At 41.5% G+C, this 17,678-nt stretch overlaps 1 protein-coding gene across 1 annotated transcript in view; it reads left to right on the top strand.

Annotated features, from left to right (window-relative positions):
* The window catches only part of PLPP4 (phospholipid phosphatase 4), an 82,871-nt gene that overhangs the window by 57,020 nt on the left and 8,173 nt on the right, over positions 1-17,678 (top strand). The window contains 1 exon segment of the mRNA XM_084845664.1: positions 17,384-17,554. Coding sequence (XP_084701790.1) covers positions 17,384-17,554 — 171 coding nt within the window.

Here is a 17,678-nt window from a genome sequence, read left to right as displayed (position 1 = left end):
AATAGGTTTATATACTGCTTACTATATTTTTTAAAAAATCTCGAAGTGGTTTACTTAGTGGTTTACAAGGAGATTAAAATACATTATAACATATATATTAAAATATATAATGAATACAAAACATTTCTATAAAGTATTTATAAAAACATTAAAACCAATACTCACAACACCATAATTAACAAACAGGGCAACACATTTATTCAGGGAAGGCCTGGCTAAAAAGATGGGTCTTTAATTGGCCGGGGAGAGGTCATTCCACAGGTGCCCCTGTGCAGAAAGCCCCCTTCTAGGTTGCCACAAGACAGTGATCTGCAGATCATGGTATAACCAGCAAGGCCTCCTCTGATGACCTTAATGATGGCACAGGCCTGTATTGGGGAAGGTGGCCTGCGGGGAACTTGATCCCAAGATGTTCTGCCTCCTCGTGTGGTTTGGGTGGTAGAAAATGTGACATCCTTTAAACCCCTCCCAAAACCATACTCATTCACCCAGGCTTTGTCTGGGTGGTAAATTAATTATACCACTCCATGTTACTGCTCCTTGATTTTTTACTATAGTTGGAAGTGTTTGTAATGCTGTGTTTTAATGTTGTGTTTTTAATACTGCATTTTAATATTGTGAATGGCTGAGAGATTTTATTATATTCAGTGGTATATAAATACCACAAATAAATACATAAATACATGTTCAGGCCTTTATATGCCAACAGCAAGACTTGGCTTAATCAGCTCAATAGGGCTTACTCCCTAGCAACTGTATTTAGGATTCCAGCCATTAGTCTTCATTCCAGAGAGAGTGTTTATAACTAATACTGGATACCAAGAATAAGATGTTGAGAGTGACTTTCAGTCCCCAGTCTCATTACGAGGGGTAGACAACCTGGTGCCCTCCAGATCTTTTGAATGACAATTTCCAGAATCCCCGACCATTATTTATTATTATTTATTCAATAATAATTGATATTGTTATTATTGATATTATTATTATTCAATAATTATTGAATAAATAATAATAAATAATATACAAATTATATTGTATGTATATTCCCCTCCTATATACAAATACGCTAGGCAGCATACAAAGTTAAAAACAATTTAACAAAAAATCCAACAATAAAAACAACACAGCATAAAAATAGTATATAACAGTCAACAAAGAGAAACAAGAGTTCTAAATAGGGAAGGCCAGCTGGAATAATAGAGTATTTAATTCCTGCTTAAAAACTTTCAAAGAGTTCAGCAGGCGCATTTCAACTGGCAGGTCATTCCACAACTGAGGGGCAGCAAAGGAAAAGGTCCTCTTGCAAAGGGCTGCTAATTCACATTAGACAGCTGCAGCAGATAACCCTCAGAGGACCTTAGGTGGTGGACTGACCATTGGCCATGCTGGCTGGGATTGATGGGAGTTGTAGTCCAACACATCCAGAGGGCCTACCCACGCTCTTCACTCTTGCTTAATAATGTAACCAAAATGAACATAAAGCTACAAAGGTACTTCAGCAAGATACAGGATTGAACTGGCAGTCTCTAAAGTACAGCATTGGCTTGTGCTACAGATCCCCAAATGGCTTTTCCCGTATCCTAAAAAGTACAAATGTTTGTAAATGTGGAAGTTGTATTTAGACTAAGAACTAAGAGTGTGCACCAAATACAAGATTCAGTTCAGAGCCTACATCAGTACTTTGGGAAGGGCCCCCATTTGGATTGGGCTACTTTGGAGGCCAGCTGCTCCAACATGGGTCCCAATCAGATGGGTAACCCCATCCATCCATTTAAGCCATTATGAGCTCCCTATAGGGTGGGACATGAATGTGAAGAATGAATGAGCTTTGAGTTGTTTGACATACTTAATAGTCGCTTCCACTCTCTAATCCCATTGAGCACCATCCAGTGCCTCAAAGAGCCATCAGCTCCTGGTTCTGGCCACCTCATCTTTCATAGAACTGAGGGATATTAATCCTTGCTTTGGCAGTTAGATTCCCTCAGAACATATACTCAGAGACCTGGGACCTTTGCTATGATTTTATAGCGCATGATGGGAATGGAATCGGTGATGGCATTGTCAGTAACTCTAGCGAGGATTTCCTGAGCCCTGCTTGGCATGGGTGCACTATGATGCACACTTTAGGATGTTATGTGTCACTTAACTGAAATTAGGCGAGCGCTTGTTCTATAGTAGGCATAATGGTTTACCACACTGAGCCTTCCCCAACCTGGTGTTTTCCAGATGTTTTGGATGTCAACTCCCATCTACTCCAACCAGCAAGGCCAATATGCTGGGAATTGCAGTCCAAAACATCTGGAGGGCAGCAGGTTAGGAAAGGCTGGACACCTGTTGGGTTGTGGACACATTATTTTTCATTCACAGTTTTAACCTGTTTTGTTACTGGGGTGTAGTACTACAAAAAGCAGGACAAATACTTTTTCTTCTGCTTGTTCCAGCCACAACTTAAACCTTTCTGAGTATTTGTATCAGGGTTTAAAAATACTATTTATCTTGGCTCATGTTACTGGTGTATTTAACTAAATCTGACAAGGTCTTTCATTTCTCTTTGTGCCATTTGTTTCCTCTGTATTTTCATTGGGAGGCATGTGACTCCCTTGTTACAGCAGCTTCACTGGCTACCAGTCAGTGTCCTGGCAGAATTCAAAGTGCCGGTTATGACTATAAAGCCCTATATGGCTTGGTACCAGACTACATGAAATATGTGTTGCATCATAATATGTTATTAAGGGCGCAATCCTATCTGGGGAGGTGGCCACCTATCCAAAGCAAGGCAGAAGAAGCACGGGGGGTGGGGTTGTTCCCTCTGTACCTCTCCTGCCTTGCTTTTTCTTCTAGACAGCCATTTTCAGCTGTCTAGCCGCTGGGGGGCCAAACGGGAGAGGAGGCTGCTGTATGACACATAGGATGTGCCGTACAGGCAGATCCGCTCTCTCTGCCCCAGAATGCCCCCAGCCCTGCCCCTTTTCAGCCGCTCCACGCTCCTCTTCCAAGCGTGGAGGATGGGGCTTCTCCACGCTACCTCAGTGGCAGCACAGACATTGGGCGAAGTCAGTTTTCCGGGAACTGACCTTGGAGCACGGGCTCCGAGGTCAGTTCCTGGAAAACAGCATATCCTATGGCCGTCTAGCCACTGTCTTGCGGCCATAAGATTGCTCCCTCCATTAGATACTGTTAAGCCCCTGTCCTTAAGATGTTTTTCTCATATTTTTGCTGCAACCTGTTTTTTTTCTTTCCCATTTAACTTCTTTCAATATTTTTTGCCGCTTTTGCAGTGCTGAACATATTCAAAAATATATAAAATCATCAGAATTTTATTCATTTTTGTCACTGCCGTTTTCCCCAGACATGAATTGCCTGATTGAGATTGGCTTTTTCAAAGACCTGTAGCGACTGAATTAATTAATATCTGCAGCGCCTAGCAGAGACTAATTCGTTCACTCCACAGTCTCCATCTTGAGGCTGGGTCTAAACTGCATATCACATCTGGCCTAACTTTTGGATTTTGCTGTTTCTTCTCTCATTCCCTGATTTTTTGTACCACTTAGCCTGATGAAGAGTTCTAGAAAATGTGCACACTATTTTCACACTCTGTGACATTTTGATTGGTCCTAATAAAGGTGTTGCCCAACTAATGAGTTTGGAGTTGTTCCTGATGGATTAGTATGATTATCTTTGCTTTCAGTTTAAACAGGTTCTCCAACTGTAGAGATAAACCAAATACTTAAAGCACTTTAGTGCTTTATTCCATTTGATCCCACAGGTGGAGGCTAGATGATCTCCAGCACTTCCTGCAACATTCAATCCAATCATCTCCATTTTAGGGGGATTTATTCTGTACCCTGAGATTTCACCAAAGTATTTTGTTAGTTTATTGCCTCTAGTAATTATATAATAGGATTTGTCAAGGACAGCATTTCATCAACAGTATGTAGGTTTATTTTAAAACTGTGTGGAACTACATGGATTTCAGTGATCCTATTGGATGCTCTTATCATTGATGCTAAAGCCTCAGTGTAAATTACAAATAATAATGCAAAAATGGTCACCCTTGTCTAATGCCTCTATTAATTACCTCAAAAATGGAATTTTGGTTGTTAATTAATTGCATGTGTTCATATAAGGCTTTAATGTAGTTTAGAAATGGTAATCTGACTTCCAGTCTTTCCAAAAGGCAGTAATCATACTTGCAGTATATACAATCAAACACTTGCCCTGCATCAATAAAACAAAGGTGGTCTCCAATTTCCTATTACTACTTTCATTAATTAAATCTAGGGATGTGTAAACGAGTGATATTTCAGCTCACCAAGATTTTCAGACATCAGGTCACTGCTGATCTCTCCTTTATTTGCCCTCACGTTTGAATTCGCTGTTAGTTTTGCGTGAATGGAAGAATTTGTGCAAAATGAACAGCTATCAAATATGGAAGTTGCACAATATGTTGGTCATTGACCATAACAATGAATGAATGAAAGAAGGATTGAAATTGCACAGAAAATCTGCAAATTTGTGCAGATTTCCCCTATGGACTAAAGCGTGGGTGATTTAAAATTTACACATTTTGAGAAGTTTGCACATTTTGAGAACATTTTGCATTTCAAGAAAGTTGTTCATTCTGAGAAATTGTGCATTGTTAGAAAGTTGCACATTTTTCAAGTAGACATTTTGCGAACCTGAACACAAGTTTGGGAATTTGCAAACATTTTTGGAGAAAATGTGCTGCCTTTTGTGTTAGGGATTGTAAACAGGGCATTTTTGAAATGAAATTCTCATACATCCCTAATTAAGTCTATAGCTCTTCTAGTGCTATCTGACAAAAGGTGTTCTGTAATAAATCCTGTTTGGTCCAATGTACCTGGAGATGATTGTATTTAATCTTTTTGCACAAATAGTTGCTGGTATTTTATAGTCCTTGTAGGCTGCTGTGATGTGGTTTATGTCAGATGTTGCTTTTTTTAAACATATTAAAGTTGTTCTTGCATCATTCCAAGACTCTTGTATTTTTGCTACTAATAGACATTAGTATATTACATTAGTATATACAATGTATTACAGTATATTGTATTTTTGCTACTAATAGACATTCATTAAAAATATTTTTAATGGCTGCAGTCCTATGATCCCTGGCAAGGTGTTGCAGGGGTCATAGGATATATTCGATCTCTCCCTTTGAGGGCAGAGAGAGAGGTCTGCCCTCAAAGGAGAGGATCCATGCTAGGGTCCTGATCTGGACTGGGTCCTCCAAACTGGCAATTTCATAGAAATCATAGGAATTTTAAAGTAACCCTGCACTGAAGGGCAGAACCATAAAAAACAATGTAATGTGTACTTTGGCCCTTAGTCTCAGAAATACACATGGAATTAGTTTGACATGTCACAGTCAACAGACAACGGCACAGATTAGTTTCACTTACCGCCTCTTCTGGTTCATTTGATCATTTGCCAGATCTCTTAGATGGTTTCTCAGGAAGAATAATGGTGATAAACAGCTTGCCCAAGTACAAGGCCAAGAGCCCACTTAGTGTCACAGTTGACATGATATTACAATGAGATACCACCTCCTCAGCCAGCAGCATTTCAGGGCTCCGACCCTCAAGCTCCCACTAGAAAGGCGAAACCACAACTTCTGCCCTTTCAGTTCAGTTATGGAATGAGGGCTCCTCTTCTGCAGGCACAGCTGCTCAAATGAGCACAGCGGCTGACAGTGCACTCACCGTGCTCCCTCTATAATCTCACGTTCCCTCTCTCTTTTTAGGGCAATTATTTCAACCTGGGATGAGTGAGACATTCACAAGTGATCTTGTTCTCAAAAGAAAAAAAAATGAGTTCAATTTGTGCAAAGTAATCTAGCTCTAAGAGTTCTATCCAGAGGCACAGGAAACCTGAGAGAAGAAGAGCCTTCTTTAATTGACAGAGGGCTGGTGTGCATAATACACAGCCTATGCAGCCCGCTTGGCCATTTTTGCACAACCCTCCGCCCCCTGCACACACACACCATATTCCTCTGCTGCTAAATTTGCCACCACATTGATGGCACAAAACACACTGATTTAGCAGGGAAACAAGGCAGCATGCACTTTGTTTCCAAGCAGAATTGTGCCACCAGAAACAATTCTGCTTGGAAAGAAGGTGCATGCCCCCCACATGCCTCGTTTCCCTGCTAAATCAGTGTGTTTTTGCTGCTGCAGCAAATTTGGTGGGGTGGGTAGGGCCCCCCCCCACTGAGTTCTGTGGGGAATGTGCCCTTTAACCCCTGGAGGTTGCCCACCCCTGGCATAGGGTCTCATTGGCAGTAGTGGCCAAATAGAGATAGAACTACTATGGTACATGCAATGCATTTTCCCTGCTTGGGCTGGGTTTGTTCTAGTCTGTTGAGGCAGGGAGCAACATTTTGTGGGTTGCATGTGAAAGGGAGGCAAGCGTGCAGGCTTCTGCATGCCATCATTGGCCCCGTGGCCACTCTGCTCTTCTCCAGGTGTGCCACAAACACCTGTTACCTGGGCCAGTTGTGGCAGGCATGAGACAGGATGGCCGCCCGATGGTTTAAGGGAAGTGAAACAAGTTGTAGTAATTTAGAGGAGAGAAAACTGCATCCCTCGGTCTTTTTTTCCCAACCAACTTTCAGTTTATAGTGATCAAACAGAGGCATTCTACAGACAATGCACAGCTACAGGATAACCTCAAAATCTATATATCTTTCTACAAATACACCTACATTTGAGACCCTTCTGACCGCTGAAAGTTGCATTTTCCTATTCCGCTCACGCATCGTACACTAGTTATTTGGGTAAACAACCCAATCTGGATGGTTGCCGAACTGGGAAAATCAATCTAACCATAAATATTTCATTAGCAAGGCTAGGTGTGGGAAAACTGTAATTGTTTGATAGCCATAAGACTAGCCAGTGTTGATAGCCAGCGTTCTCTCAGTTGGTCATCTTGCAAAGGGTAATAGCTCCAGGTAGCCCAAAATATTTAACGGTACTGAGGACTACGCATGTCAATATTTCTTCCCTCTGCCCTTCATCTATCATGAACAAATGAACAACCTAGAGTTTGCCAAACACCTGTGCATTGGCTACAGCCAGTGCTCATGCTACAGTTTTCACACAGCCAAACAATTACGCTTAATAGGTAGACGATGATGGTATATTGGTCATAGCAGCTAGATTGGGCTCCCCTTCCATAGCTGGACTACATCACAAGATGTTAATTAGTGTTTTGCCTCTGGCATACCAGAACAACCTGGCATCACATATTAAGCTTGTACAAAACACAACTTGGGATACCAGTGTGTCATAAAGAACTATGAAATATAATTCCCAGCTTACTAAATTCAGCTACTTTTTCTATGAACTCAGGGTTAAATTACATGTTATGTTATTCACACTTTTATCAGCCTTCATCAACCCGGTGCCCTCCAGCTGGGATGGACTACAATTTCCATAATCCAGCCCGCATCAGGTTAGAGAAGGCTGTATACACACTCACACACAAACACAAATAAACAAACAAAAAAACTACAGTTTACAAAACAACATTAAAGCTATACAGCTTTCAACCAAGCACCAAAGAGCAAGGACATTGTGAGCAAAGGCACACAAGACAAGCCTTAACACCACATCCTCCTGATGAACAACTTAGGGCCACCTACTTACTTCTTTTTTAGAGCAGCCTTCCCCCACCTGGTCCCCTCCAGATGTGTGACCAGTCAGTATGCCCCATGGTCAGAGTGCTGGGAGTTATAATCCCAAACATCTGGAGAGCAGCTGGTTGGGGAAGACTGTTCTACTACATCCTTACTACATACAGGGCTCTACCCAATACCTCTCTCTCACACATATGTCCCGCATAGCGGCACCATTGAAGGCAAAAGGGACTATTCGTTACAGATCTTGAACCAGAGCATGTGTCCTGAGCCAGGCACTTCCATTTTTTTGTCCATGCCCTGCCCTTCAAAGAGCCAATTTTTTTTAAAGGTATACTGTTCTCTCCTCCCCTGAACCCATTCCCCAGTACATCATCTTATCAAAGTGACAAAGGAGTGAAAAGCTTTAGTTTGGCTGTCATTAATGCTTTCAGAACAGATTAGTTTGCAATCCTATACTACTTAATTAGGAGTAAACTCAATTGAACTCAATGGGACATATTTCTGAGTAGACACGTACAGGATTCCAGCATTAACCAACCTTTCCCAGTCTGGTGCTCTCCAAATGTGTTGCATTGCAACTCCCATGTTATGTGTTATGGGAAAAAACAAAAATAATTTTCATAATTAATTTAAAATGATCTTTACACATGAGAGTATTAGGTGCTATCTCTGCCTTTGATCTCACAGTGCTGAACACATAAGAAAAGTACTCCATGTTAGTTCCCCAACACCATATATCTGACATTCAGTAAACAGATGCACCTATTTTGGAGTTCCTTGGTGGATCACATATCCTAGTTCTGGAAAACAGCATGCTTCACAACAGGTGTGGGCAGAAAATAGATCTATCCGAATGTTTTGAATGTCAGCTCCCAGCATTCCTGATCACTGGTCATGCTAGCACGGACTTCTACAAGTTGAACTCCAAAATGTCTGGAGATTTAGATTCTGCCCACCCTTGCTCTAGAACAGCCTTCCCCAACCTGGGGCACTCCAGAAGTGCTGGACTGCAACTCTCAACATTAGGAGATGCTCTAAAAAAGAGAGAAGTAGGTGGCCCTCAACTGGTCGTCATCAGTTTTCCACAACCCCACAGTCACCTCTGCAGATCATATTCTCTATCCTGTCCACATGGTTTGTCTGCTTTGGGAGAATGAGAATTTCACTTGCACTTCCTCCCTCCCTAGAGAGGATGAGGTGTTAAGGCTTGTGAGCCTTAGCTCACAGTTTCCTTGCTTTCTGGTGCTTGGTTGAAAGTGGTATAGCTTTAACGTTGTTTTGTAAACCGTAGGGTTTTTGTTTATTGAATTTCATGGCTTTGTGAAATGGGCAGCTGGATATCATCCAGATGACAACTAAGCCAGTGGCAACCAGCTGTTTATACCACGTCAACATCTAATATAAAATCAAAACCAGTGTTTGTTTCCAAGTCCAATCCAAGGTCCTGGTTTTCATCTATAAAGCCCTAAAAGGCTTGGGGTTAGGATATCTGAAGGACTGCCTCTTCCCATATGAGCCTGCCTGTAATTTGAGGTCTTCACTGGAGGCCCTGTTGCATACCCAACCACCAAGGGACATGGGCTTGGTGGGTACGTGAGACAGGGCATTTTCTGTAGCAGCACCCTGGCTGTGGAACCTTCCAAGGGAGAGGTGAGGCTGGCTCCATCTCTACTGAATTTGAGACAGGCAGTATTCTTTCATCAGGCCTTTGGCTTTTCAAATTGTATTTGGCCTGTTTTTAAAGAATGTTCTATTTTTTGCTTTCATTTTGTGGTTTTATCGTACATTGCTTTGAGGGCCCTGGTGGGCAGAAAGGTGATATATAAATACTATCCACATGCATAAACCATTTTCAAATTAATTAATGAGGCCCAAAAGTTATGCTCTCTCTGACCTGATGATACTGATTTGAACTTTTCTGTACCAAGTGCCAGAAGGAGATTTTGAAAAAAAAAAAAAAAGCTTTTAAAGAGTGCCTCATAAGAAGAAACCACTTTGCCTTTTGTATCCGTATTTAAGGACTGCTTAAATTATTGTTATCCTGGAGTTAAGAATTCCAGGTGAATCTGCTTGGTTTTTTGGCAAGTGCCACATTTATCTGCACAACAACCCTGTGAGATCGCTTAGGCTAAGAGTCTGTCATTGGCCAAAGTCATCCAGTGAGGCTCTCCTCCTGCTCACCATCATGGAAATGTACAGCAAATGCTTGGTAATGCTTGGGTGTATGGCATGAGCTACTTTGATCCTCACAACAAACCTATAAGGCAGATTAGGCTGAGATTCTATGGCTGGCATCCTTGAGTCTGTTCTTTTAAGGTTTTAGGTTTTTATTAAAATTGCTTACTGCATACCGTGAGCTACACTCAAACACAAAAGTCTGTGACAAATGCAATAAATTCACCTTTCACACTAACTAATATATTTGTTTTCTAACTACTTACCACTAATATACTCGTAAATCTGATGCTAAAATTCGTTATGTTTACTATATTAAAATTAAAGAATCCACTTAAATCAAATGAAGATCAGAGAATCTACCAAGCCTCAGCTTTAGCCCCTACCTCCATCTGCCGGGAATGAAATCCCGCAGCCCCACATGCAGATCCTGGAGAAAGATGTTGTTACCTGCCTCAGATGGGTGAACACCATTGGCCCAATACAATTCCACCTGGGATTGCTGAATTTCAGGAGGTGGCAGCTAGGGATGGATGGACTCACCACTGTCCACTGTCCATGCCACCCATCTACCAAACCCCCATCGGCTACCCACCTCTGCTCACCATGCTGGACAGGCCACCACACAGTCCATGGGCACCAGTGAGCAGCTGGCGACAGCCCGTTCCCTCAGCAAGCTGCCATTTTTTCACAAAATGGCCGCTCAGATTTTTCTGTAAATGTAACGTTGCATAAATGGTGGCCATAAAAGGGCCATTCACACAACACTACAGGTGTAAATGGACCATTTACGCCTGTAATGTTGTGTAAATGGCCCCTCTACAGATGCCATTTATTTATTTTTTCTAATACTTTTTATTCTACTTTTATCTTTATAAATGAACCAAAGAACACCAACAACATAATCATCTTCTACAGTTTCCAACATTCTTAAGAGGACCCCTCAATAATGAAACAGAGAGAAAAGAGAGAGAAAGAAAGGAGATAATATAAAAAGGAGAGAGAAAGTCAAAGGGGAAGGAAACAGAAAAAAAGAAGAAAAAACACAAAAACAGAGGAAAACAAAGCAAAATATAAACAGAAGTTTACATAACAAACTTAAATTTAAACTACATTACACATAAATTTCAAATATCACTCTACTTAAAAATTATACCAACCTTACAGGTCAATACAGCATAAGTAATCAATTTCAATATTGTATCTTCAGGCTTATAACAAAGAAGCAAGCTTACAATTCATTTCCATTGGCCATATCATGCCTTTTAGCTACTATATAATGATAAAACTTAAGATACTCTGGTTTCTTTTCAGATCGCATAAATCTTTCACCTTTTACAGATGCCATTTATGTAACATTACATTCACAGAAAAAACTGACCTGCCATTTTTTGCAAAATGGTGGCTTACTGAGGGAACAGACAGCCACTGGGTGCTTGTGGACCGCTTGGCAAGTGGGTACGGTAAGTGCGATGGCTCAGTGAGTGGGGTCTGGGAGTCTGAGTGCCCCCCCAACTCCTGCAACATCCCTAGTGGCAGCACTCCACCCAAACGATCCTGCAAAGCCAATCTAATATCCCTATTCACTTTTTTCCTGGCCCTGTTTAAACTATGAGGGTCTCTACCCTCTCTCCATGACTGCTGTGGGAACTTGTTAGACCGTAGGATATAGGTGCCTGGCCACCTCCTCCAAATGGTCTCAAAGTCTATCCTGGCCTGTAATAGTAATGCTTTCCTCTTCAGGAGGCTCATATCATTCCCTCCCAGGTGGAACACCCACATCTGCAGGGGAATTTTCACCAAACCTGGGTGAAACAATGTGTGCAGGAGATTTCTCCATTACATGCCATACCTCCCAACCCACTTGATGGAGGCCATCTGGCTGAGCCTCAACTGACAGTTGATCAAGATGCCTTCCAGCCAGCCCAGAACACCATACTGGGTTGCATATCAGGACCCTTATGGGATCCAGATTCCTCCAATGATCTTTATCTACCATTTTTTGCAGGCCATACTTTTTTTGTACCCACTTGTCAGACCCAATAATTTTACAGTTCTTATAATTTTTTAATGGTTCAATAGGTATTACTCACAACCTCCTTTTTTGTGCATATGTATCCAAATTGTTGCTCCTCTGTACCCTGAAAGTGTTTTTAAAAATTAAGAAAAATGTTAAAAAAATTAAATGTAAAAAATTGATAATTCTGCTCACTGGGATTTGTCAGATGTTATCCCCCATCCACCAGTCAAAAGAAGGGTGGTTAGGAGAAGTGTCTATTGGCTATTATACAATGTTTCCATAAAAAGTCATAGTATTGTCTTTGAGCAAATTACTGACTAGTAACCAATCATTAGCTGTGCTGAGGTGACTCTCACATTCTGACATCCAGACTGCTTAATACCTTTGAGGGGAAAATTCTATCTGCAACTACAATTTGAACAGCAGCACATAACAAAGTTTATTAGTATTATTATCTGTATGAGTAAAGATTTAGTACAAATATGTATTTATTTATGTTAATGCCATGAAAAAGTTCACCTACAGTTTTTTACATATTTTACTACAGCTTGGGTATAATCTTCTCCCCACACCACACATTCTAATTGTTTTAAGTGTCTCTCAGTTGCAGGTATACTGCTTCTATACATAGGACTTCAGATCTGTCACACTAGCTTAGTTCTTCTCCCCCCTGCCTTTTCTGATTTTGTATGACATACACCCTACAATGGTAATTAGTAAATGGAAAGCAATATGTCACTCTTGATATGTAATCCCCCAGCCAGCATCAGGGTAGGGAAGGCTGAGTGAGAGTGAGAGTGAGAGAGAGGGGGGGGAGGCTTTTATGGGGTGCCATTTTGGATTGGAGGCCCACACCAGTTTCCTTCCTGAAATTACTCCTTTCCCCAGCTACTGTTTGCCTCGATGCGGGGAGGAAAGTTTTCCAATTGGAGCCGGTGCACTGGAAGAGGGTGAGATAACCCTTTGCCCCATGCCAGTTTCCCAATCTGAATCACCTCTCCCAAGAGCTGCTATTTTTTCCCATAGGGAAAAAAGGGTACCCATCCCTTTTACCTCTGATCAGAGTCATGTTTCCCACCCCTTGCCACTGCATTTACAACAGGAGTGGGCAACGTGTGGCACTCCAGATGTTTTGGCCTACAATTGCCATGATCCCTCACCATTGGCTATGATGGCTAGGACTAGTGAGGGTTGTAGGCCGAAACGTCTGGACGGTCACAAGTTGCCCACCCCTGCTTTACAAAAAAAAAGTAGTTGTGGCCTCACTTTGCATTTTGCTGAGCTCCAACATAAGCAATCTTTACTTCTGAGAAAAATGGGGAAAAAATGTTTACAGCAAGTAAAATACATTCTTGGGCTAAAATCTGGTGAGCTCTGGCCTCTTTTTTATTCCTTCCCTGTACATATTTCAAGAAGCCAGTGTAGGTTGAGAAGCCAGGGCTTAGATCAGCTTCACAACGCATGTACCAGGAAAGAAATAAATGAACTGGCAAATCCACTTTACGTGTTCTGCTCTTTTTTCCTGGAATAAGTGTTAGTACTCATTTTGGGGGGAAAGTAACATGAGAAATGGCCCTAAGGCACCTGCACCACACCATCTGTTTAATTCAATATTAACACATTTCAATCCAATTTGTTTCACGATCATTTCCCCCAATTACGTTTGTTCTCTTCCGAAAGTGAAAAAAACACACGCATAAAAGTCTGCCTCTTTCTAAAGAGGGCTTGGAAGCCCTGTGGATATGATAATTTGTGCTTTCTTCATGTTGCCTTTGTGTTATAGTTAAAAGGAAAAAGAATCTCTCATACTTTGGGAACACTCCTGAGATTACACTTTCTGCAAAAGCTAAAACTTAAGGAAGCTCCCTACTTGCAAATGATTTTTTTTTAAACTCATAATGATCTTTTTTAAAATAAAAAAATATTTATTCACCCCTTTTCCCTTCAAAAGCCAATTTAATTTGTTAAAATGAATCTTAAGCAGTATTATCACATTTTCCCCAATATTTCACTACACGCGTCTCTGGTATGACTCTGTCACATGTACTCTGGAGGTGGGACCACTATTTCTCTCCATGACCAAGATCCCTGTCTCCCTTTCCAAATGGGGATGGGGTATGTCATTGCCACTGGTGCTGGAGTGAGTGGTGTGATTTAGTGTAACCAATTCAGCTTTGTAAATAAAACCACAAAAGTTACTAGCTTGCAAAAATACTTCCTGGTCTGCTTTCTACTCATAAGGGGATTGGTGGTTGGAGGATGCTGTCCCCTCCTTTCTTAGCCTCTCTTATGAGTAAAAAGCAGGCTGGTAAACACTTTTGCTTGTTTAGACCATTTTTCCACCAACTTGCAGTAGGAGGGACAGAGCATTATATCCTTTCACCAGCAGCCTGTTCACTTGCCTGGATACCATTCCTCATTGCCTGTGCTGACCAGCCAACTGGTTGGGTCATGTTAGCTGGGGGTGATGATGGTTTGTTTGTAGTCCAACACATCTGGGGGGGACCAGATTGAGGAAGGCTGGATTAAGTTAAGAACTCATGGCTGGTCCAAAGTAACTAAATAGCCCTGTTCAGATGTAACAATCAAGGTCAAATAAACTATATTGTGCCCACATTCTCCCTACTCCCCTTCTCTCTTTCCCTTCTCTCACACACAGTAATGGACAAACTATGAGCTTTGTTAAATAATAGTTTGCTGTTCACAAGTAGAAAACTGTAGTTTAATCTCTGAGTACAAGCCAGGATCTCAGACCAGGATCTGATTGTCCTGGATTGATAACCTGCTTTGTAGTCTGAAACTGAACCACAGTTTTCAAGTTTCAGTGTAATGGGAAACTGCCGCCTTGAACAGACAGTGAAGCAATCTGGGGCTGTTCACACGACATGATGGCCCACCATGGATTATTTAACCCATGGTGAGATACAGCACATGCAGGGTATGTGTGGCTGTCATTTTGAATATACAACCCCCGCTTGGGGGTTGTCGTGTCATGTGATCCCAGTGAGTGGATCACCAGGATTTAACAAGCATTAAATGGTCTGCTTTAGCATTATGTGAGAGTTGTTTAACCCTCACATAACCCACACTTGCTGGGTTCGCATGACATGACAACTCCCGAGTGGGGTTGCATATGCAGTTTGGTACATGCAGGTGCTGTGGCTCATCCTGGGTTAAATAACCAATGCAAACTGTGTTGTGTCATCCAAACCCAGTCACTGTGTAGAAGAGAAGGGGAAGGAACAGAGGAAGCAACAAAACGCAACACTTGTTTTTGGTTCTACAAACAAGGGTTTATTAGACCAGGAGTGTTATGTTTGAATCAGGCTGATGAGTGGCTGTCACCTAGTCATTTTTAACCAAGATCTCTGCTATCCAACTCCAGTACTTTATCCAAAGTGCTCTGTAAAAAAAACCCAAGCGGGGGTTGCTCTGTAAAAAAGAAATTAGGGAGCAGGAAGGTAGCATTTGATTCCTGTCTTTAAACTTTCCATTTACTTTTCTAAGAGAGGTACAGATAAGACAGTCCCTGCCTGCAGACTCACAATAGAATAGACATGATACAAAAGGGAAAAAAAGAGTGATGAGGGAAGAGGAAAGCAAGTATTGAAGCTGCAATTCCGTCTATGGCCGATGGATGGGTCCAGTTTGGCCTCCCCCTTGCCATAATGTTCTTCCTCTGAGTCAAAGGTCCTTATGTCTTTCCTAAATTGGCAGTGACCAAAGCAAGGCACTGTTTTCCTACAAAGGCTTCAGCAGTGACTACATTAATTCTGTTAACCCTCTTATCTTGCATTTCATGCTTCTGATAACAGTGAGCTTATGGCACATCTCATCTCCTAAAACAAATACATTTTAAATTGTAGGCTGAAATCAATGGCAGTTCCAGTCAGTTGTTAGGAGACCAATTATGGTAGATGTTTTATCCACATCTTTAGACAAAGCATAACTATAAAACTGTAAAATAAAAATCTGTTGTCCCAATGGAAATTGCATTCACTGAGTATTTTTCTGTGTAGAAATTGCCCATCACTGATGCTAAATGAAAGAAGACATGAATGAGAGTTATGCTTGGCAGTCAGTTCTTTGTGGGTAAAGGAATATCACTACAACAGAGGTTCTTGAGGCTGAAGATTCATGCACTTTTCCAAGCCCTTAAACATATTGATGAAATGATCTCATGAGGCTAGGCGTGCATGTTGAAGTATATGTGTCTGGTCCACTTAGAAGTTGTTATCAATGTGCACTGGGAAGGATTAGTAACAAGAAGGAGTTGTTCAGTAAACACACAAAGTTCAATGTGGATTTAAACACAGAGACCTAGTTCACATGTAACAACTAACTGTGGGTTAATTAATTAACCCATGGTTACTTGGGGCCACATGGTAGTGAGTGAGCATGCTCCATAGCATTGTGCATAGCAGAAATCCCATTAGTTGGTGTATGGCTACTGAAAGCTCTGCTGAATGCATTTTAGTGCATTCATCAGGCAGAAAAGCATAAACAGCAGGCTGTTTGGCTACTTCACATGATCCATAGATGCACTATGGCTGCTTTTAAAAAAGTTTACCCTGTGGCATCTTTTTGATCACGGTGAGTGAGTTGTCCAACTCATTTGCCATTTATGTCCTGCCCTTCTTCCAAGGAACTTAGGCTGGCCTAATTTTATTTTTAGAACAACTTTGTGAAGTACATTAAGCTTAGGGAAACTGGGACTGACCAAGTTTAGTCATAGGACAGTAGTGTTTTGAACTCAAGTCTCTCCAATCCAATTCCAACATTCTGCCCACTACTCCAAACCCTGGTTTCATGAGATGAAGCTCATGAGCAGAAGTTAGCAGCTGGCAAAGGAGGTATATTGGTGTGATTAAAGGTGAAAAGCAGCTCTTTGTGGTAATTGCACACAATGATTTCCAGGATTAAAACCACACACACACACACACACACACACACACACTTTCATCTGCAATACACTGAAGTAATTACATTTTAAATTAGTGTGGGAAAGTATTTACAGAGGGACATGTGAAGATCTGTTGCAAGGTATTCGAAAACAAATGAGTAAGTTTTATATTGGATCCAAACTTGGATGTAATGTTACACACAAGCAGGATCCATAGCTATTCCTGAAGGTTGATAGGAAAGCTATAAGATGGAGGCAGATTAGTTAAGCAGAGATAGAAGCTTCTGGGATGAGAGCTATCAATAATGCACTTAAATACTGTGTGCGACAAGCTCCAAGAAAAGATTTGTTACTGAAGCATTCACCTGCTTGAGCTTCTAGTTCTGATATGTGTCTCAGCCTGCAAATTGTGGAATGCCTCTGCAAGATTGCCTTTGCAATGACAGTAAACCCACTGGGCAGAAGTATTGATGACATACTGTGAGTTGTGGATCTCATGAGTAGCTGTTGCTTCCCCGCAGCAAAGGGATTAGAGTGCTAGGTAGATGCCACTATAAGCCACCTCTCTGTCTCATTTGGCTAATGCTAGTTCACTACCTGGTTCTATATTTTCTTTTTCCTTTCGCAGTTGCATTTTCAGGCCTTGGCTTTACCACCTTCTACTTGGCCGGGAAGTTGCACTGCTTCACTGAGAAAGGACGTGGGAAAAGTTGGCGGCTCTGTGCAGCAATTCTACCTCTGTACTGTGCCATGATGATCGCTCTGTCACGCATGTGCGATTACAAGCATCACTGGCAAGGTGAGCCTTGGAAATCCAATTCCTTTGCATTCATTGTCCTTGCACTTTCTGAGAGGCACCAACTATAACATGTTTTAGGCACCAGTTAAAGAGCCATTTCTTTACTAAGGCCTTCCCAGAGTGA

This window comes from Heloderma suspectum, chromosome 3 (assembly GCF_057233095.1).
Source record: "Heloderma suspectum isolate Gila_16-S chromosome 3, 16-S_ref, whole genome shotgun sequence".
NCBI classification, from domain to species: Eukaryota; Metazoa; Chordata; class Lepidosauria; order Squamata; family Helodermatidae; genus Heloderma; species Heloderma suspectum.
This window is presented reverse-complemented; position numbering and strand designations above follow the sequence as displayed.